General features: G+C 44.0%; 1 protein-coding gene across 1 annotated transcript in view; it reads left to right on the top strand.

Annotated features, from left to right (window-relative positions):
• Positions 1 to 23,381, top strand: part of Gpr143 (G protein-coupled receptor 143) — a 34,955-nt gene that overhangs the window by 540 nt on the left and 11,034 nt on the right. The window contains 7 exon segments of the mRNA XM_071606666.1: positions 3,925 to 4,034; positions 4,841 to 4,935; positions 14,680 to 14,772; positions 17,852 to 17,961; positions 19,931 to 20,039; positions 21,238 to 21,355; positions 22,756 to 22,984. Of these exon segments, the coding sequence (XP_071462767.1) occupies positions 3,925 to 4,034; positions 4,841 to 4,935; positions 14,680 to 14,772; positions 17,852 to 17,961; positions 19,931 to 20,039; positions 21,238 to 21,355; positions 22,756 to 22,984 (864 nt within the window).

Here is a 23,381-nt window from a genome sequence, read left to right as displayed (position 1 = left end):
GTTTGAAAAGCGTTCATTGTGTTTGTTATTGCAAACTTATTAGAAAAACCTCCTACAATGTTGTTAAGGAAAGTCTAGAAAATAAGACGGGTGCATCCAGCAGAGACCACCAGTTAACATGTGTGGCGTGCGCACCTTGCTATTTGTACCTGCTTTGTACCATATCTTCTTTTGTGCGTTATTTATTTTTTTACCTGAACCCTTCCTTTTGCAGCGCTGGGATGAACCAAGAGCCTCAGGCAGGCCCTACCACTGTGCAATGTCCTTGGGCTGCCCCAGGTTTGCTTTTTACCCAGGTATGCCAAGTGTAGGCTGCAGAGCAAACCCCTTCTGCAGAGCGTTTTCTGTTTACATTTTAAAATGATTTTTTTTTTTAAATCGAAGCAGATTTGCTGACATGTGAATAGACATGAATTTAAGTGTTAGTGTCCATAAATAAAGTTTTACAGAACAGGGCTAGGCTCTGCATTTCACCTCATCTAGGACCAGATCTGCTCTACCAGAACACGGTGGAATACTGGGCAGAGAAAGTATCACCACAAAGCCAAAGATGTTTACTATCAGCCCTCAAAGGAACAATTTTGCCAAATTCTTCTTTAAGCATGACACATTTTATAGAATCTGCTTTAAACTATAGCATGACACATTTTATAGAACTCTAAAGTTGAGTTTTGCCATTTTGTTTAACTTTTTGTTGGAAAGTTCCCAACATACATCAATGTAGATATGATATATAAACAACCATCATGGATCCTCACGTACTCTCTCTGTACTTGCCCTTCTCCCTCCTTACTGGCTTAATTTGAAGCACATTTCAGACTTCATGTCATTTCATCCATTCAGATCTGAGTATAGAGCACTAAAACATAAGAACTCTATTTATTTGTTTATTTTTGTGGTCCTGGGGATTAAACTCAGGGCCTTGCACATGCCAAGCAAATGCTGTATTCCTGAGCTACATCCCCAGACTTTCCCTCTCTACCTTTTAAAACTTTTTTCAAGAAATACAAAGCAATTCTACTGGCAATTCCTTTATGGTCTTATTTAGTAACTTTTTCTTACTTTTCACTTAAAAAGCTTCTATTTCCCTCTCTCTCTCTCTCTCTCATTTGGTTCACAAAAAAGATTCCTTTATTTCTGGGAGGTAATTTTGGGTTCCAGCATTCCTAGCATCATCTTCTCTCTTATCCACTGTCAAGGGAGGGCTACCAGAGTGTGGGTTTCAGCACAGCCCTGATTAGATGAGAAAAGGCAAGAATAAAAATGCTGCTATGGCTGGGCATGGTAACCCATGCCTATAATCCCAGCAACTGGGGAGGCTGAAGCTGAATAACGACAAATTTGAGGCCAGCCTGAGCAATTAGTGAGAACTTGTCTCAAAATCAAAAGGACTGGGGATGTAGCTCAGTGGTAGGTTGCCCCTAAATTTAATCTTCAATCCTTAGTACCACCAAAAAACAAAACTAAATGCTGATTGGGGTTTTTAAAACAGGTTGCTGGTATAGCGGTGCATGCCTGGGAGATTGAGACAGGAGACTTGGAAATTTAAGGCCAGCCTGAACAATTTAGCAAGGTCTGTCTCATACAAATAAACAAAATCCAACCCTTTTTAAAAATGTTATTTGATACAGAGTCTTGCTAAGTTGCCCAGGCTGGCCTCAAATTTGTGATCCTCCTGCCTCAAACCCCTAAGTCACTGAGATTACTGGTGTGTACTACTGGGCTCAGCTAAACATAGAATTTTAAGCATATTTAACCCTGGTGTTATTATCAATTTAAAATAATTAAAAGCAATTTCTTAATGTTGCCAGTGTTTGTTCAGTTGTCCCATAAATGTTATTTTATAGTGGGTTTGTTCAAGTAAACACTCACATTCTGCCCACACTTTGTAATTACTTGATGGTGTTGACCTTGTTGGAACTTTTTTTTTTTTTTTTGTAATGTTTATCTTGAGGCAAAGCCTATGAAGCCTGTATTAACTGCCTTATGTACCCTACTTTGAGCTGGTACCTGGACACAGGTGTTGTGTATCCCAGGACCCATTTCTGTTCTGTCCTTTTGCCCAGAGTGATAAAAACATGATTGAAGACCCCCCCAGACCTTGACTTTAAATAAATACTATGTAACCTCAAGTCATTTTCTCAGACTTGAAGAATAAGCCAGGAAAGGAATTTTTCCTTTCTATTAGGGATAAAATCATTTTGGTGCAGGATTATTCAATGAAACATTGGTTTTCTTCCTGATTCCACTAAGTCATTTTTTTTAGGAAGAGATCTTAATAGTAGTTTATTTCTGTTACTTGAATATCTGGAAATAAAGATATAACCAAATATATTTTCAGAGTTGGTGGAAGAGCATCGTGTCCTTCAAAGAGGGAGGTGGGAGATGTTGTAGGAAAATGAGCAGAAGTTAGGAGAAGGCCAGGTGTGTTGTTGTTAGCAGTGGCTAGACAGTGGGAAGGTGTATGTTAAGCTTTCTAGTGTTCATAGATCTCCTTTAATAGCATAATAAATAGCACATGTATGGTTAGTTGTGTTACAAGTACCTATGTATTCAGTGGTGTACTAGTAGGATTTTCATTGCTATGACCAAAAGACCTGACAAGAGCAGCTTAAGAGGAGGAAAAGTTTATTTTAGGGCTCATGGTTTCAGAGGTCTTAGTCCATAGATGGCTGACCCCATTCTTTGGGGCCTGAGGTGAGACATCAGGAGGTGAGACATCATCATGGCAGAAGAGTATGGCAGAGGAAGGCTGCTCAGGACTTGGCACCAGGAAGGAGAAAGAGAGAGATAGACTTCCTTCATCACAGACAAAATAGAAACCCCAAAGGCACACCCCAGTGATCCACCTCCTCCAGCCACACCCTACCTGCCTACAGTCACCACCCAGGTAATCCATATCAGGGGATTGATGCCCTGATTAGGTTAAGGCTCTTATAACCTAATCATTTCACCTTTACACTTTCTTATACTCTCTCACACATGAGTTTTGTGAGATACGTCATACCTAAATCATAACAGGATACATTTAAACAAAGGGCATTGCATTACTTTGCAAAGAGCTGTAATGTATACCATAAGTGTGTGTGTGCTAATTGAAGAATGTTAAATATTTGAACCTAATAGCAAGGAAAACTCACAGATAATAAATGTCCAAAGCAAAGTACTGAGATCTAATTTTTGAAAATTTTATATGTATTTTCCAAAAGAATGAAGGAACTATACATTTAAGCTTCAGAATTGTGCTTTGTAAATAATTCTCTATGTAAGGAATAATTGACGTGAACATTAAAAGTATAGCTAAGAAATACAAGTTGCTATTTACATAAACACTTTGTAATGCCAAGTCAACAAGCAAACAAAAAATTGGGGACAAGCTTGTGGCTGATGTTGCTTTCAATTGAAATGGAAGTGCCTGGGATCGCTTTGCCAATATAAGATGGGTTTTCTGAATAACAGTTCTTCTTCCTTCCCCTTCCCTTTCCTCCTCCTCCTCCTCCTCTTCATTTTCTCCTCCTCCTTCTCCTCCCTTTTTTCTGAACACGTGAACGTGTTTTTCCCTCTCTCCCTCCATCCTTCCTTCTTTTCTGTCCCTTTCCTCCTTCTTTCCTTTCTTTCTCCTCCTTCTCTCCTTCCCTTCCTCTTTCCTGCTCGCTCTCTTCCTGTTTCACTCACATGTATTACTAGCTATCATTTTTACAAAGTAACAAGTCAGCTTTAGATGTGAATTAGAGTCAGATGCCTTAGAGTCCATCTACGTCTCTCTCTCTTTTTAAATATTTATTTTTTAGTTGTAGTTGGACACAAGACCTTTATTTTATTTGTTTATTTTTATGTGGTGCTGAGGATTGAACTCAGAGCCTCGCATGAGCTAGGTGGGCACTCTGCCGCTAAGCCACAGCCCCTTATCTACTTCTCTATTAGGGATCATCCTTCGGTCGGCAGTGTGGCTGGGATTCCCAGATTTCGTTGAAAACATCTCTGATGGGAATGGAACAGACATTTGGCCTGCTGCTTTCTGTGTTGGGAGCGCGGTGAGTGCCCCCTCTCTCTGCATGCTCTCCTCCCCACCTCTGTGCCTGTTGCGCTGTGGTCCCCAAAGTGAGCAGCAGCAACCTCTGGGAGCCTGTGAGGAATGCAGATTCTCAGGCTGTGCACCAATCTACAGATGAGGAAGCCTGGGGTGGGGCCTGGCCAGCGCTGTATTGTCACAAACTCTCCAGGGCTTATATCCATAAATCATTAAATAAATAAGTAGATCACACACACACAGACACACAAAACACACTATGCTGCACCTCATTTTATTGGTGCTCACGAGAAGGGCTTAAATTGTGCAAATGTAGACGTTGAATCACTGGGTCTGGAGCAGAATTCCCAGTTCCTTTTTTTCTTTTCTTCCCTGCCCTCTGCTTCCTAACTGCACCTCATGAGGCCTCCTCTCAGCCCACAGCAGGGAGGCGCAGACCTCTCCTGCTGCAGTTAATACCTCCAGCCTCTTTCTCACCCCTTCTCCTCCAAGGGACTTTCCAAGTGCCACGTGCCCACAAAGAGCTTCTACTTCAAAGCCCCCATTGATCTTTCATGCCTACAAGCATACCAAATGCGAGGTGGGGGTGGGGGTCCTTAGTCAGATCCTGCTAAGCAGAGGACAGATGCACAAGTCCTTCTTGGGCCACAGCCCACCCCTGTCCTAGAGACTGTCTGCATATGTCCCTGAGCTCACATGGGCTTCTCCTTGATGTCAGAAGAAGCCCACATCTGCCATCTCATTTCACGGAGGAACTGGAGGCCTTGTGTGTTTCCAGAATCTTTGATGCTGAGTTCTTGCTGTTTACAGATGTGGATCCAGCTGTTGTACAGTGCCTGTTTCTGGTGGCTCTTCTGCTACGCGGTTGATGCCTATCTTGTGATAAGGAGATCGGCAGGACTGAGGTATCCACTGGGCACAGAGGTCTGCCTGGTTTTGTTTTATGAGCAATATTAGGAGATGCCATTGAGTATTCAAAGGTGGGTTGCAGAGTGGCAGACACTGTCTGTCAGTCTGGCAGCTGGCTCCCACACCCAGAAACATCTATGGTGGCTCATTCTCAGGCCGGAAGCCAATTCAAAATATTGAAGTTTTCAGGGCTGGGAACATGGCTTAGTGGTAGAGCGCTTGCCTAACATGTACTCATGGTTCAGTCCCCAGCAATGCAAAAAACAAACAAAAAACCACCTAAAATGCTGAGGTTTTTAAAATCTTGACAATAAGTAACTCAAGAAATTAAATATTTGAGGGATAGGGGAGGGGGTGCTTGATGGTAGGTCACACTCTTGTGCAAGGCCCTGGGTTTAATCCCCAGCACCAAAAGAAAAAAAAAAAAAAGAAATTAAATATTTGGAACTGGACACGTTAAAAATGAAAAGAAAGAAAAAAACTGGTGTGAATATAAACAAGTTGTGTGTGGGGAGGTACTGGATATTGAACCAGGGGATTTCTACTGAGCTATACCCTCAGCCCATTTATTTTGAGATAGGGTCTTGCTAAGTTTCTTAAAATTCCCAGGCTAGCCTTGAACTTGCCTTCCTCCTGCCTCCCCAAGAGGCAGGGATTACAGGTGTGTGTCTCTGTGCCCTGCTGAATTTAGACAAATTTTTAAAATTTTCTTTTAATTTTGTTTTGGTACTGGGAATTAAACCCAGGCGTGCTTTACCACTGAACTATATCCCCAGCCATTTTTATATTTTGAGATAGGGTCTTGCTGAGTTATTTAGGACCTCATTAAGTTGCTTAGGGCCTAAATTACTGAAGCTGGCCTTGAACTTGTGATCTTCCTGCTTCAGCCTCCCGAGTTGCTGGGATTATAGGAGTGTGTCACTGTGCCCAGGTATGACAATTTTTCACTGTACATCAAAGACTGTATGAAGAACTACTTCTGTATATATTGACATCTTATAATAAAAGTGGAACAGATGAGGGCTGGGGCTGGAGGTGTTTGTCTGGCAAGGTCTCACACAGAGGTTGGTGCCTTGGGCATAGGTAGGTTTGAGCTCCTGCTCAGGCACTCACTGTGTAACTGGTACCCACTGCATAAGATCACTGGAAAGAGTAACATCAATCAAACATGTAAATGGATTAGAATAGTGCCTGGCACATGGTGGGGGCTCAGTGGATCTGAGCTGTTACTGTCATTGGGATGTTGACCATATAGCAACACCCAGAACCTAATTGACTAAGAGACGTTGGACGTGGCCAAGCAGGGCAAGTGTCCAGGTCTCTTAGCTCTTAAGTCCAGGAGACATTTATTCCCTCTCCTGCCCAGTTCCTGGTCTGTTTCAATCAGAAAGTCCTTGCTTGCTTTTACTTTTTGTCTTTTTTAAAAATGGGTTTATAAAGTTACACGTTTTAAAAAATATTTTTTTAGTTGTCAATGGACCTTTATTTATTTGTTTGTTTATTTATTTATATGTGGTGCTGAGAATAGAACCCAGTGCTTCGGGGGGGCGGAAAAAAAAAAAAGAATCCAGTGCCTCACACATGTTAGACAAGTGCTCTGCCACTGAGCTACAACCCCAGCCCCTAAAGCCACACATTTAACAGTAAAATCAAGTGGTTTTCAGTATGTCGATAGATTTTTTTTTTTTTTTTAGTAATACTCGGGATTGAATCCAGCGGTGCTCTACCACTTAGCTATATACTCCAACCCTATTTTATTATTTTGAGACAGGGTCTCACCAAGTTGCCCAGGCTGGCATTAAACTTGTGATTCCCCTGCCTCAGCCTCCAGAATAGCTGGGATCACAGTTGTATACCACTGGGCACCATTGATATCATCCACTTTACAACTTTGTAATCATCTCCCCCAATCCCTGTACCAGTTATTAGTCATTCCCCAATCTCTTCCCACCTTCCTCCACCCTGGCAACCAAAAGTTTTAGACTCTATGGATATGCCTATTCTGGCCATTGTAGATCAATGAAATAATGCAATATAGGACATTTCCTATATGAGCTCTTAAGTTCAGCATAACATATTGCAGGTTTATCTATGTTGTAGTATGTATTAGTACTTCATTCCTGTTGTGGTCTGAGTGCTTATGTCCTCCCCATCCAACAAGTTTGATTTTGAAATTCTCACCCCTAGCTAATGGTGTTAGGAAGTAGGGCCTTGGGAGGCAATGATGTCATGAAGGTGGAGGCTCATGAATGGATTGAGTGTTCTTATAAGAGACCCCCCACCCCAGAGCTCCCAGCCTCTTCCACCTGTGAGGACCCAGTGAGAAGGTGTCATCTCTGAACCAGGAAGCAGTTCTCAGTAGACCCTGTGTCTGCCACACCTAGACCTTGGGCTGCAGTCTCCAGAGCCTTGAGCATCCAATGTCTGTTTTTTATAAGCCACCCAGCCTCTGGTATTCTATCATGACAGCCAGAAAAGACTAAGATAATTCCTTTTCATAACTGAATAATATTCCAGTGTGTGTATATACTACATTTTGTTGATCCTTTTAGTGTGTTTTCAGTGCTGGGGATTGACCCCAACAAACTAAGTGTATCAGTGAACATAAGGGGCCTGTTTTCTCCCGAGCCAGCTTTAAAAGGCCTCCCTGAGAGTTTCACACAATGCCACTTGCATAGTATTAGCCAGAACTTAGTTTCTTGGTTGTGCTTAGTTGCTAGAGGACATAGGAAATAGTCTGTTAGCCTACTATGCTGCTCCTCTGTCTAACTTCTGGGTTATGTTATAAGGAAAAGAGGGAGAATGGGTACCTATAGGCAACTAGCAGCAGGAGAAGGCCTAATCCCTAAAGTTGGTACAATTGCTGTGTTCCTTCTGAGAGCCTCTCTCGTCAGTTTTGGGGGGTCAGAGCTATGACACAACTGAAGGTCTCACTGACAGCCAGTAACAGAGATCAGAGGAGCCTGGGAGTTCTGGAAGGAAGCCGGGTGAAGAGCATGCCCCCCACTGTCATTAGAGGTGCATTACTTCACCCCACCCATGGTAGGGCAGGTGGGGGACACAGGACTGGGTTAGAAGGAACAGTGTGAGAACTGTCTGGACTCTCAGGGCAGGCAATCAAGAAGCCCTCCTTGGCACAGGCATGTATTTGGAAATTCATCTTGGAACTCAGTGTTCAAGAAGGCGGGACTCTGGATGCTGGTTAGGCTTCCAAGGACCCGTCCTTATGCAGAAGGTGAACATCCCAGAACATGAAACACCATGCCTTCCAAGGGCAAGAGCAAGGGCAGGTTTCCGCTCCTCAGATGACTGATGGTCGGGAGTGAAATGAGCTCCCTAATCAGTCAGGAGCAGGGCACACAACAGATAAGTAAGAGGTGCTCCGTAGCCGTGAGCACAAAGCCTCACCTGATGCCTGGTGGGAGATGTCCCAGGGGACTCTGCTAGATGGACTTCACCAGGGCTGAGGGTTTAGGTTCCAAAGCTTCGGTAGCTCCATTTTAAGAGCCAGCTTGTTTTCCAGGGCAGCAGGTAGAGTTGGTCCTGAAGATGGCTATTAGGAGACTGCGGCTGGTTGGGCAGGGGGTGTCCTGGTGAATTCCAGGGCAGGGGCCAAACTTTGCAGGTATGGCCCTTTGCCTTGGAGATCCTGTCTTACGTACCTGTACCTGTTTTCTTTGGCTGGGGAGTTCTTTTAATTTTAATCCTCAGAAACATCATTAAGACAGATTTCAAGTCAAAATTTAAGTGGTTAATTCTGGCTGCCAGTGTGAAACATACCAGTTTTAAATAATAACAGACAGTGTGGTACTTGCGATCTTGGAAATGGCCATGAACTGAAGTCTCTGCTTGCTCTAAGAAAATAAGAGTGATATGAAATAATGGCCAAGGAGGATTTACACTCGCCTGGACTTGGAACAATTCAGTGGTTGGATAAGAGAGCAAGGGTCTTCAGCTGTGACCTGGCTACTCCTGGGCTCCCCTGGGTTGGGCACTCACCCTCTGGGGTGGGTTTCAGTGGCATCAGCCATTAATGTGGGAGCCACCTGCTCCTGCTGGCCCAGACCTGACTGCTGTCTTGCAGGATGGGCAAGAGTCATTAACCAGTCTTCCATGTCCTCTGACCTTGGACTTCCTTAGTCTGACCAGAGACCCACTCCCCACTCCCCACTCTGAAGATGCCATCAGCACTGTCCAGCCAAGAAGAGGGTCTGGAATGAAGAAATTCTGCACTCCACTAATCCAGCCCTTGCAGAGAGCTGCTGTCTCTGTGGGCTCGCTAAATCTCCCGTGAGCCAGAGACAAAGCCTGCACTGCTGAGATACACCCCCACATGCTCCCAGTGAAGCCAGGGGAGGGCGGCTGCAGGAACTGGTTACGATGTGGGAGGCAAACTATGAAGGAGTCATTTCCTTATGGCCTCCCAGACAGCTGGCTACAAAATGTTTTCTCTCTTCCAGAAGTTCATTCCCTTTGTGAGCCAGCTCTGTTTCTCTCCCTCCTCATCTCTTTGGAGAAGGGCATCATTTCCCATTCTGATCTCTGACCACCACTCCTTTCGTCTACACAGCTGATCTTTAGAGTGAAAATTCCACTATTTAATGCTATTTACCAGGCACCCAATAGAGTTAAGAGGGACTGCCAGTGTACCCGACTGATGGGGCCCTGCCCTCCCCATCCCCTCAGAGAGAAGACATAAACTGAAGCCTACCCCACAGCATCTGGATGGCCACAGCCTCAAATCCTCTGGGGGAACAGGGTGGGGTGTGTTGAAGTACAAAGATGAATGATAGAGATTGTCCAAGAATGCTAACCATGCAGGGAATGGGGAGTGCAGAGGTGGGACAAGAAAGGAAGCCTCATGCTCGTGGAATATCTAATACCACCAATTGCTGGACACATACCCTTCCTGGTCTGGACTGAGCATCAGCCTGTCTCCTTGGATATTAGGAATTCCTTCAAGAAGGATGGGAGGAGAAGGTCCTTGTTTATCCGCTGAGGCATTGGTGTCACAGTGGAGATAAGGGGGCCAACCCAACTCAGCAGGAGCCAAGGCATTCATGTCCATCATCTGGGGAGCCACAGATTCAGGTCAGGGTTGCTCCAGATCCAGTTGGACTCACTCACAGGTCTGAGATTCAGTACAGAGAAACCAGACACAACCAAGAATAGTCCCTTGACCTCACTTTCTATCATCTCCCCCAGAAACTTTGGAGTCACAGGGATTGGATAATTTTTTTCCCAAAACTACCCTCCATTCTTTACTGAGTCTTGTTTTGTTTTCCATGTTCAGCTTTTTTTTTTTTTTTTTTTTTTTTTTTTTGGGCAATGCTGGGAATGAAACTGTGTCTCATGCCTGCTACCACTGAGCAACATCCTGCCTCTAAGATTCCGCTTTTTAAGTTTTATCTTGTTGCAATACATATATTTTTAGAAAAAAAATGAAAAGAATCTTCTGGTGGATTCTTATCATACTTAGAATAAAACTGACACAGTCCTGTGGACACCCTCTGTCCATTCTCTCATTCACAGTCTCTGTTCCAGTCACACTGACCTCCCAGCTTCCTTAGTCTGTGGCCCCACTTCCTTAGCCTGTGGCTACTTCTGCCATCTTCAAAGCCAGTAATGGTGAATAAGACTCTAAACTCCCATCTCTCTAGTTCTTTGCAGATGGTAAAGATTATCTGCCTTTTTTTCTTCCTATGATCCTGGGGATAGAACCCAGGGCCTCACACATGCTAGCAAGTACTCTACTGCTGAGCTGCACCCCTAGCCCAAGATTCTCTGCCTTTATGGATTCATGTGGTTATTTATCCAGGACGCCTATATCTAGGATAATCTTCCCATCTCAAAAGTCCTTCATTTAATCACATCTGCAAAGTGTCTTGCCATATATAGCAACACTATCATAGATGCTGAAGATTAGGATAGAGATATTTTTGAGGACCCCTGCCCCAGCTAACGTAAGTGTTGGCACCTTAACTTATAAACATAGTTTTGTCTCTTGGGTCCAACCTTCATTTTATGTAAACTCTTCTGCATCCCAGCCTCTGTGCCTAGCTTCCACGTCAGGGCTGTGGAGAAACTTTGTTTCATTCTTAGCACTTTCTGTGCCTCTCTAGACACTCAGGGAACACTTAGCCAGTGAATGTTGAGTGAGACATCATCTTGATGAAACTCCAAGATACTCTTTTTAATATTTTTTTAATTGTAGATGGACAAAATACCTTTATTTATTTTTATGTGGAGCTGAGGATCGAACCCAGTGCCTGTCACATGCTAGGCGAGTACTCTACACTGAGACACAAACCCAATCTCCATGATACTCTTTTAATTGACATGTAATTGTCATACCAAAATAATCATCCTTTAAAAATGTGCAGGTCAGTGGCTTTTCTTTTTCTTTTTCTGTTTTATTTTTTGTAGTTGCAGATTGACAGAATGCCTTTATTTTATTTATTTTTATGTGGTGCTGAGGATCGAACCCAGGGCCTCATGCATGCAAGGCAAGTGCTCTGCCACTGAACTACAGCCCCAGCCCCTAAGTCAGTGGCTTTTAAGACATTCACAAAAATAATACATCAATCAGTACAACTACTAATTCCAGAACATTTCTACCACCACCATAAGAAACTCTGTACCCATTATCCATCATTCCCCACATAAAGGGAATCAGGCACTCTGTGGCCTTTTTGTGTCTGGCTTATTTCACTTGATACAATGTCTGCAAAGTTCATCGATGTTGTAGCAGATATCAGCACCTCATTCCTTTTAAGTGGACCTTCCCTTTGCACATACCTGATATCCATCATACAGCTTAAGAGTAAACGAAGCTTATGCTATCACTGGCCATTCCTGTTCTCTACAGAATATTGCATTGCAGAAGGCTGAGGCAGGAGGATTTTAAGTTCGAGGCTAGCCTGAACAACTTAGGAAGACCCTGTCTCAAAATAAACAATAAAAGGGACTGGGGTGTGGTTCAGTGGTTAAGTACCCCTGGGTTTAATCCCCAGTACCCCCCCCAAAAAAAAAAAAAGTTGCAGTCAAATGAAGATTCAAGAGTGGCTGTGTTTCTTGAGTTTCACTGTTAATAGGATGCTGGTCAATTTCTGGGGTCTCCTTACTGCTCTTAAACTTACTGTGCCCCTTACAGTGCCTCAAGACAGGTGGGCATGCAGGCCAAGGCCAGTCTGATGGGAAAAGTGGGTGGAGGACCAGGGATGGCCAGCCTGCCTTGGGCAATAGTGTAAGTGTCAGGGAACAACATGGCCTGAGGTCCACCTGGCCTTTACCACAGTGGCAAGGGCAGGCCACAGAGGGCAATATTGTTCACATGACCGGGAAAAGCCACCCAAGGCTCTGAGTAGTGGGTTTTGCTAAGGAAATGCTATTAGTAGTCACCTGGATGTTTGGATTCAGGGATGGGACAACCTCAGGGGACCTGTACAACCTCAGGTCTCTCCCTGGAGTCGGGGTACAGGGTGAATAAGAGGGGAGGTTGTTGGGGATGGAGGATTGGGAGGACAAGGCTTGTGTACCATGCCCCTGAGATGGTGGATGTTATAGCTTGGATCTTAATTGTCACCCAAAGGCCCGGGTATCCCAAGGCTTGACCCACAGCTTGGCGCTATTGGGAGGTGGTGGAAATTTAAGAGGTGGGGCCTACTGGCAGGTCTTTAGGTCATTGGGGTCATGCCCTTGAAGGAGACAGTGGGATCCTATCACCTTCCTCTTTCTCTCTTTTGCTTCTTGACCAAGAAATAAGTGGCTTTACTCTACCCTGCTCCTACCATGATATGCTCAAAGCAACAAGCACAACCAATCACAGGCTGAAAACTCTAAAACTGTGAGCCAAAATACAACCTCTCTCTAATTTCTTTGGTCCAGTACTGGGCATTGAACCCAGAGGTCCTCTACCACTGAGCCACATTCCCAAGCCTTTTTATTATTTTTACTTTTGAGACAGGGTCTGGCTAAGTCGCCCAGGCTGGCCTCAAAATTGAGATATTCCTGCCTTCACCTCTTCAGAATCTAGGATTAAAGGCATAAGCCACCATGCCATGCAATCTTTCTTCTTTATAAATTCATTATCTCAGATATTTGTTATAGTAATAGAAGATTGGTCAATATAATGTCTCAGTCTATCTGGGCTGCTATAACAAAATGCCACAAAGTGACTTACAAACAGTAAGAGACGCATTTCTTAAGCCAGGTATGGTGGCACAGATCTATAACTCCAAGTGACTCAGGAGACTGAGGCAGGAGAATCATAAGTTTGAAGCCAACTTGGGCAATTTAATAAGTCCCTGTCTCAAAAATAAAAAGGTCTGTGGATGTAGCTCAGAGATAGAGTGCCCCTGGGTTTAGTCTCTGGCATTCCTACACACACACACACACATACACACACAGAATATTTCTTATAGTCCTGGAGGCTGGAAGTCCAAGGTCAAGGTATGGCAGATTCAATGTTTGGTACATGTTCTTCCTGGTTCATAGATGGCCACTTCTCACTGTCCTCACATGGTGGAGGGGGCAGGGAGCTCCTAGGCCTCCTTCATAAAAGGCAATAATCCTATCCATAAAGTCTCTACTCTTGTGACTTCATTAGTTCTCCAAAGACCCCACTTTATAATGCCACACCTTTGGGGTTAGGATTTCAACCCAGGAATTTTGTGGGGATCCAAGTATTCAGACCAGAGCTGATGAGAACTGAACAGTACTGTCCCTGAAGGGTACTATAGTTGGACTTAACCTATTCTATGATTTTATGGAGAGTGGGGCCAACTTAGCCAAGTCTCAAAAATAGCAGCCATTCCCATGAGAACAGCAGCAACCAAACTTGAAGCCAGGCAAGGTGATGTACATCTGTAGTCCAAGCTACTCAGGAGTCTGAGGCAGGAGAACTGTTTTGAGCCCCAGAGTTTGGTGCCAGCCAGAGCAAATGGTGAGATCCTATTAAAAAAAAAAAAGTGGAAAAACAAAAACTGTTGGCAAAGATGTGGAGACTCTGGTTTCTGATAAAATTAAGCAGAGAGAGGCTGGGCGTGTAGCTCAATGGTAGAGCACGTGGCTGGCATGGGCAAGGCCCTGGGATCCATCCCATGCACTGGGAAAGAAAGAAAGGAAAAAAAAAAAAAAAGAAAAACATAAATACAAAAATACCACATAACTCAGCAATTCCACTTCTAGGTATACAACCCCAGAGAATTGAAAATAGGAACTCAAATAGTTTTATGTGCATGTTCGGAGTAGCAGTATTCAACCAGAACATCCACTGATGGATGAATGGATAAACAAAATGTGGTCTATTCATATTATTCAGTCATAAAAAGAAATGAAGCTGTGACATGTCTACAACAGCCGGATTCATAAAAGCAAAGCAGATCGGTGACTGTCAGGGACTGTGGGCTGGAGGGAATGGGGAGTGACTGCTAATGGGAACGAGGTTCCCTTCTGGGTCTGATAAAATGTTCTAGAACAATTGAACCACATTGTGAATTTCCTAAGTGTCCCTGGGTTGTTCTCTTTAAATAGTTGATGTTATATTATGTCAATTTCACCTCAACTGAAAAATAAGCACACACATTGGTGCCCTTGGCAGCACTATACCTCTGTGGAGGGTGGTTTTGCTCCTACCTTTCCTGGTTCAGAAGCTGGCCTGGTGGCTAGTCTGGTAGTGTCTTTGCCAGGCCCCTTTGTCCTCCTCTGAGCAGTGCCACCCTGTTCTGCTTCTCTCCTAGCACCATCGTGTGGTACCACATCATGGCCTGGGGCCTGGCCCTCCTGCTCTGTGCAGAGGGAGCTGTCATGCTGTACTACCCCTCTGTGTCCAGGTAAGCCTCAGTGGCCCAGTTCTTATAGAAAATGAGCCGGTCTGACTCACACAGTGGGGGCCTTGGCGCTCAGCCCCTCCTCTTGGCCCCGAGAGGCCACACTCACAGACCCATCTAGCTGAGAGACGGTGTGCTCACTGCATCCTTGCTCCCCAGATCTTTCCCCTGGGTCTGTCTTTCTCATTTGGGTGGGTGGGTGCCTGAGCATACAGCGTGCATGCGCAGATTATACCCCTCCTCGTAACTAGAAAGATGCAGGGACAGCCCCTTCCATCTTGCCATAGCTTCCTCACACCTGTTCTTTAATACTGAAAGATCAGGCGAGTTTAACGTTCTGAGGATGAGTTCGAAGTGATGTGGCCGAGGCAAGGGAAGCTTCTGGAAGCTGGCTCTATGCCTCTCCCATCCTATGCTCTTGGCTACCCTGAACACAGATGCAGAGGAATGTGGTTCTGGAATTGTCTCAGGCATTTCCTCATTTAAAATCCCAGCAGTGCCATCATTTGCAAGGTCTCAAAGACCAACCAAGGATGCAGGCTCTCACTTCCACTGGAAAACAGGTGGTTAGTGTCTTTTTGTGATTTTAGGGTTCTGTAGGTCACACACAGATCATCGTAGTATAGCCTTTAGGACAAATCTGGCCCTTGACCTGTTTTCATTTTATTATATTTTAATTTTGGGTACTGGGGATTGAATCCAGTAGTGCATTGTCCCTGGAACTACCTTCCCAGCCCTTTTTATGTTTTTTGTTTTGAGACAGACTCTCATTAAATTGAGGAGGCTGGCTTCAAACTTGCCATCCTCCTATCTCAGCCTCCTGGTTCACTGGGATTACAGGTTTGTGCAATCACGTCTGGCTGGTTATTTTAAATGAAATTTTACTGGGACACAGCCACACCCATTTATTTATGTTCCAACTGTGACTGCTTTTGTGATATAATCAGAATTGAGTAGTTGCAAGAGACCATGGTGTGCCCTATGAAACTGAAGAAAAAGAAATTTTTTTTTTCCTGTGGTACTGGGGATTGATTCCATGGGGACTCTACCACTGAGCTACATTTCCAGCCCTTTTTTGAGTCAGGGTCTTGCCAAGTTGCTGAGTATGGCCTCAAACTTGCCAGCCTCAGCCTCCAAGTAGCTGGGATTATAGGCATGTGCCACCCCACCTGGCTTTATTATCTCTCTTTATATAAAAAATTTGTTGACTCATGGTGTTAGTCATTCCTCCCCAGTTTTTTGACTTCTCACAGCTACTCAGACATCTCAAATTGGTGTTACCTTGTCAACTGTGGATATTGACAGAGAGCTAGCTAGCTCTCTCCTGCTTCCCGACTCCCAGAATGGGAGTCCAGACTCTGTCCAGAATGTGTGGAAGCCTGGTATGGTCACTTTTCACGGGGAACTTCAAAAGGACAGACACAGTGTCACAGCTGTTCTAACAGAAGGATCTTAATAGGAAAGGGAGTTTCTTTTACTTGCCTTCACCTGTGGGACCCTGGTGACTTCTAGAAAAATTACCTTGGAGCCTGAGGGCACCACTGCTACAGGGCTGGCTCACAGGGAACCCTGAGGTGCTCCTATGGGCTCCAGGAGGCCACCTGATCTAAGCGTCTTAATCTGTAAATGGCTATCTCTCTTCCTTTTTAGGGGGCTGCAGGGAGTACCCGGGATAGAACCCAGGAATGCTTTACCACTGAGCTATATCCCCAGTCTTTTTCATTTTTTAAATTTTGAGGCAAGATCTTGCTATGTTGCTGAGGCTAGCCTTGAACTTGCAATCCTCCTGCCTCAGCCTCCCAAGTGGCTGGGATCACAGGTGTGTGACACCTTAATCATCATTAAGAGATCATCATCTCTTAGTCCTCACATCCTGCAGTGCAGACCTCTTGGCATTCTTGTAGCCACATCCTCACTCTCTCATTGGCCATTTGATTTCCATCTTTGCAATGGAATCTGCCACTCCCACTCCTCTCCTGCTTCCCATACTTCCCTAGAGTCTGTCCACACCATGTGGAGCCTGGTAAGGTGTTTGACCACCACACAAATATTAATGTTAAGTATTAAGAGCATTTTCATTTTTATGATGGTAACTTCCATGGCCACAGGGACACTTCTGCCTCTCTCTGATTGGGCCTCAGGCATCCTCTGTCCCCTTTCTTCATTTATCATTTCCTCTGTGCCATTCTTCTCTCATTGACTTTCTGTGTATCTTAGTTGATGGTCCCTATTGGTAACATATCAATGGCTTTCACCACCTCCTCTTACCACCATGTCCTATGGTGACTCATGATGCTTATGACTCATCAGTAGAAATCCTAGTCCTTTTCCCTGAAAAGAACCACTGAAGAGTTGGTTGTTACTCCTAATGTGAGAAGGAATTTCCTTTGACATATGAAGGTCATACATTTGAATAGATCAAGGACAAGGACTGGATTTTTTTCATGTTATTAGCTGAGATTATGTAGTAAGTACTCAAAACCTAACTAGCTAATTAGTGCTTTTGTCTCTAAATTGTGTTTTCCCTTTGAAGAGACCTAGTGCAAAGAATCATCTACCATCCCAGATTTCTTTTCCTTTCTTACCTCTTCCAGTAGGGTTTTTTGTTTGTTTGTTTGTTTTTGTACTGAGTATCGAACCCAGGGGCACTTAACCACATCCCCAACCCTTTTTATTTTTTTGTTTTGAGACAGGGTCTCCATAAGTTGCTTAGGTTCTCACAAAGTTGCTGAGGCCAGCCTTAAGCTTGCAATCCCCCAGCCCCAGCCTCTTGAGTTGCTGGGATTACAGGCCTGCGTCACCATGCCTGGACCAGTAGTGATCTTTAAAAGCTGCCCCCACTGGAAAGGTTCAGAGGCTCTCCTATTTATAGGACAGAAACATGAACAATCTCCCTGAGTCTCCTGAAATTTATTGCTTCTTCTTGGACATGAGAAACGAGTCTGATTTCTTTCAGAGTCTGGGCAGATTTATGCATTTCTTTTTTGTTGTTCTTATCCTCTTATCTCAGCCTGCAGATAAGTGGGTATATTCCAGCCAAAGCTTTTCTTTCAAGAAGAATGATTTGCTGTTCCTCCCTCAGGTGTGAGAGAGGCCTTGACCATGCCATCCCACACTATATCACCACGTACCTGCCACTACTGCTCGTTCTGGTAGCTAACCCTGTCTTGTTCCAAAAGACAGTGACAGCAGGTAAGTAGCAGGGAAGTTCTCTGGGTACAAGGCCATGGGGTATAGCTGCATCTCTTGGGCTGAGATGATAACATGTTGTCCTTCTGGAATGATCCAGGACAATGGACCTCACTCATCATCCTCCAGAGACATAAGCAGAATACAGATGGAGACAGTGAACAGGTTTAGTAAGAAAAACTGAGCAGAAAGCACACTTAGTTGAGCACTACATGTTTGCCAATGTTTGTTAGCTTAAGGCCAGGACTAGCTGATTTTTCACTTTTGTGTGAAGCTCATCCTGGGTCTGCCCTTGGCACGCTTGTAGGCTCTGAAGGTGGCCTTGGAAAACTGCAGAGGTGAGACAGGAGCAGGAGAGTGAAGTGGATCCGGGAAGGGATGAGGCATGGACAGAGAGGTCTAGACACTCCCATAATGCACTTGGCCTAGTCCAGACACTCCCATAATGCACTTGGCCTAGTCCAGACACTCCCATAATGCACTTGGCCTAGTCCAGACACTCCCATAATGCACTTGGCCTAGTCCAGACACTCCCATAATGCACTTGGCCTAGTCCAGACACTCACATAATGCACTTGGCCTATGCCAGTTCTCAGACAGGCAGGAAACAGGAAGTGGAGCACAGGAAATGAGTCATTTGGGATGGGGTAAAAACTAGATCAGCGGAATGTAGCGAGTACCCAGAGAGACCCTGGGCCAGGACTGGGAACCTGCATTCCGGCCCTGTCGTCTCCTCAAGAAAGCGTGACCTGGAGAGAGTGCCCACCTACTCAGGCTGCCTTGGATCTCTCAAGGGCAGAGTTGGAGTGAGGAAGTCCACCTTAACGAAAGGGGGAAGCTCCTGATTGTAGCACTTTTTAATAACATCTTTTATTCTTTGGAAGAGTCTTTTCCTATGTGCATTTAAATATAGTGCATTAAATAAGAGAATTTATTTTTTCAAAATTGTATAATGACTTGCTTATATGGAACACACAAAAAAAAAATGACTTAAAAAACATTGAAAAGAAATACACTGTGGGGGTTGCAGGTGGAAGCCCAGTGGTAGAGTGCTTACCTAGGATGCATGAGACCCTGGGTTCACTTATCAGTCCTGCAAAACAAGAACAAAAACGAAATATACGGCAGTGGTAGCAGTGGTTGTCTTTGTGGGAGGGACCACTGACGATTCTTTTTTTTTTTTTTTTTTTTTTAGTGGTGCTACGGACTGAACCCAGGGCCTAGCACATGCTAGGCAAGTATTCTACCCCTAAGCTAAACCTTCAGCCATTAATTAAAAATATACACACACACACACACACACTTTGCACTAGGGATTGAATCCAGAAACATTTAGTCACTGAACCACATCCCCAGTCCTTTTTATTTTTTATATTTTTTTGAGGCAGACTCTTACTAAATTGCTTAGTGCCTCAGTAAGTTGCTGAGCCTAGCTTCAAACTTGCAATCCTCCTGTCTCAGCCTCTTGAGTCTCTGGGATTTCAGGTCTGTGCCTCTGCACCCAGCTCTATTTAATTATTCTCCAAACTTTTTTGTAGGTGTTCTAACCTGTTTCTAAGAAGAAATGTTAAATTTTCAACATTTTAAAATAATAAGTGCCTTATTTTATAAAAAAGAAAAAAAATACCTGAACTAGTAAAATCCAATAAAATTGGAAGTTTAGTTCCTAATGTATCAGTGTTATTTTCTTAGTTGTGACAAGTATCCTGTGTTGTGTTTGATGTTAACATCAGAGGAAGCTGACTAAAGGGAATGGGCATACAGTAAATCTCAAGTTATTTAAAATACATATTCCTTGGATCCTATAAGGACTTCACATGGGTAGCTGGGAGGGTGACGTCAATAACTTGCTTCGCTTTAGATCTTCTGGCCTTGTTTATGGGCTCACACCTGCTTTGATGCCCTTCTCTGTTATGAAATAAATAAGAATGATGAACACAGTAAGTATGTCATTCCCCTGTGCTCTTCACAGTGGCCTCTTTACTGAAAGGAAGACAGGGCATTTACACAGAGAACGAGAGGCGAATGGGAGCTGTGATCAAGATCCGGTTTTTCAAAATAATGCTGGTTTTAATCGCTTGGTAACTATTTTTTTTTTTAATTGCCAGTGGGATGGGATTTGCAAACTACTTACCATTTTTCTCTTCCATTTGTGACCTGTGAGTTCTTAAGGGAAGCATCTGGAAGGGACATCTCTGAGCAAGTCTGGAATTCTGAATTTGTGGCAAAAACTGAAAATATTTACTTGATTTAGGCATAAAGCCCCAAGAATAAGAGGTTCCGAGTTTAATTTTGAAACAACTGTGCGTAACCCCTTACTGAGATTCTGGGATTAACCAAAATGAGGGAGGTGGTAACGTTTGTTTGTTTATTTGTGGTGCTAGGAATTTAACCCTGGGCCACGTGCGTGTGAGGCAAGCATTCTACCAACTGAGCTATATCTCCAGCCCCATGCATTTTAAATGCACCCATTGGCCTTGTTTTTGACACCAGAATTCCTGTGTGCGATAGAGGGGTGAGGACACATCTCCAGTGTAAAGATTCAGCTCAGTCAAAGCTGGATAGAAAGGCTTAGCTAATTTCTTTTGCTGAGATTCTCCATGTCTGGTATCCTACCCAAATGTTTCAGATGGATGCTTTGAAAATAGACTTATAACCAATGCAAAAAAAAAAAAATTGGAGCCTTGCATGCACAAGGCCCTGGGTTCAATCCCCACCACAAAAAAAAAAAAAAATTGGAATGGTAACACCCTGTAATGTGGTGAATAAATACTTTCTCAGTCAGAGCAAGCCTTGTGGTGTTAATAATCTACCTGATATGAAGGGATTTGTTTGGACATGCTCCTAGGAGAGGCAGAAATTACCTCCCAGTAAAAATACACTTAGATCACTGTTTCAAACTTCACTGACCCCCCCAAGAGTAACATTTTAAAATTTCAGTGTGAAATGTCAAAGTAAATTCTTCATCTTAAAATCTTCAGGTTGCTCCTCAAACCAAGACTGAATTCTGGGTTATTTGATACCTTACATGTTGATGTGGTGTTGAGTGTTAACATGGGAAGGATTTGTGGATCTCTGTGTTAGACTGAGAGAAGGAATTACATTTCCTTAAATAAATTCTTGGTGTGCTGGTTCAGTTGGTTGCTGTGGAAGTGATCAGCTCTCTACCTAGAATTGGCACATACACAGTGTGGCAAAGATCAGTCCCTGATCCTTAGCATTTAAAATGAATTTTTGTGGCATGTTCTCTTCACCTGTGGGCCATTGTCTTTTTAACAGTTGGCTGTCCAATATAATCAATGAAAGCCTTTTATTCTACCTTGAAATGCAACCAGATATCAATGCAGGCTCTTTGAAACGTGTCAGAGATGCAGCCAAGACCACGTGGTTTATTATGGTAAGCTAATCTAGATTTCAGTTTCTTCTTGAAAAAAAATTGGAAGGAAAAAAGAACAATCAGAAGTATGATGTTTATTTATATAAATATACAACGAGGCAAGTAGGTTCTTGGACTACCTACATTTGGCTTAGTGAACTTCTGAGAAAATTTCATTCATTGTAGTGATTATCATTAAAAAGATAGAGAGTCAGGGGTATACACTCAGTAGTACAGCACTTTTATCATCTTTTTTTGTTGTTGTTGTTAATCCTGAGGATCAATTACAGAGTGCATGCTAGGCAAGCACTGTACCACTGGTCCTTTCTGTTTTTCAAATTTTGAGACAGGGTCTTGCTAAGTTTTCCAGGCTGATTTCAAACTTGTGATCCTCCTGCCTCAGCCTCCCTAGTAGCTGGGATAATAGGCACATGTCACCAGGCCTGGCTCAGCATTATATAAAATTCTAAAGCATTATTGGAAACCCAAATGTCAAAGTAAATCATGGTCTTTCATATTTTGTTTTTTTCTTTTTCCTTTTTAATTAAAATTGGGGTGCCAGGGATTAAACTCAGGGCCTGGTATCTGCTCAGTATACACTCTACCACCAAGCTATATCCCAGCCCTTGGCTTTCATCTTGTTGAATGTGACCCAGAAGTTAAAAACGATGATTATGAAGTCTCTGTATTAACTGGAAAATATAGCCTATAAAATTGAGATTAATTACTATTACATAAAAACATGTATAAAAATACTGGACACCCCCCCCCCCCCCGTATTTTCATCACATTTCATGTGTATTAGGAGCTGTTGGCAGAGAGGTATGCTCTGAGCCATGCAAAATTGTTATTTATGTTGTTCTGAATTTGGAAAAGTGTCACTTGAGATGACTTTCATAAGCCCACACGAGCCCTCTTGATCTGTGTGTTTTGGCTGAGAGCTTCACATGGCTCCTCTGGCTAGCTCTATGGAGTAATGTTACCCCAAGAACCTTGACTGAATCAAATTCTGACCTGGCAGCACCAGGTGGAAAGCCACAGGGGAGCAGAGGTCCAAGATGGCTGGTTCTATCACCTTCCTTGCTTGCATTTCCTCTCCCCCACTTTCCTTCCCCTTCCTCTCCTCTCCTCTCCTCTCCTCCTGGTCCTCTTCATCCTCCCCTTCTCTTTCTCTGACCCCCACCCATCCTTTCTCTTCTCTCCCTTGCACTCTCCCCACTTCCTCTATTTTCAGGCAGCCCTTGGAGATACAGAACCTACTACGGCCAATCTTAGTCTTGCCCCAAACCAAACAACCCACTTGTTCCGAGTGAGGGCAGCCCAGTGGGCGCTTGAGTGGAGCTTGGCACTATGTGGCAACTGAAGGCTCTACTTCCTGTCCTGCTCCACTGACTGCTGCATCTTTTTGCCTTTTCTCCCAGGGGATACTGAATCCCGCCCAGGGCTTCCTCTTGTCTCTGGCCTTCTATGGCTGGACAGGATGCTGCATGGGTCTCCAGTCTCCCAAGATGGTGATCCAGTGGGAATCCATGACGACTTCAGCAGCCGAGGTGGTGGGCTCTTGCGTGCGTCCTGAAAACCTCACTTGCAGGAAGGTGGCTCCAGTTGGGGGACACACTTCTGATGAGGCCCTCAGCATGCTGTCAGAAGGTAACTTACGCTCCACAGGCCAGGGCAGGAGTGGTGTGGCACACCAGAACTCCATGGTCAATCCTTTATCAAACACTGAGGGGCAGAGGGCGTGTTACAATAGCCCATGATGACTCTTCCATTTCGTCAGCCCCCCATCCTTTTAATATTTGAATGATGCCCTTCCTTTAATTATTAAGCCCTGTAGCCTGTGTTTTTTATAACTGGTTCCCAATTGGGCTGAATGGCATTTTGAATAGTGATAAATTGTCACTTTAAACCCTTTGATACTTTTGCTGTGAGGTGATGCATGCTATGACATGAGCTCTTTAGATTACAGGTACACTTCTCTGTCCAGCTCACTGGGGGCATGTAGGGCAAAAAGCCAAAGAACCAGTACCAGCTTTTCCAATTTATC

The sequence above is a fragment of the Marmota flaviventris genome, chromosome X, assembly GCF_047511675.1.
Source record: "Marmota flaviventris isolate mMarFla1 chromosome X, mMarFla1.hap1, whole genome shotgun sequence".
NCBI classification, from domain to species: Eukaryota; Metazoa; Chordata; class Mammalia; order Rodentia; family Sciuridae; genus Marmota; species Marmota flaviventris.
This window is presented reverse-complemented; position numbering and strand designations above follow the sequence as displayed.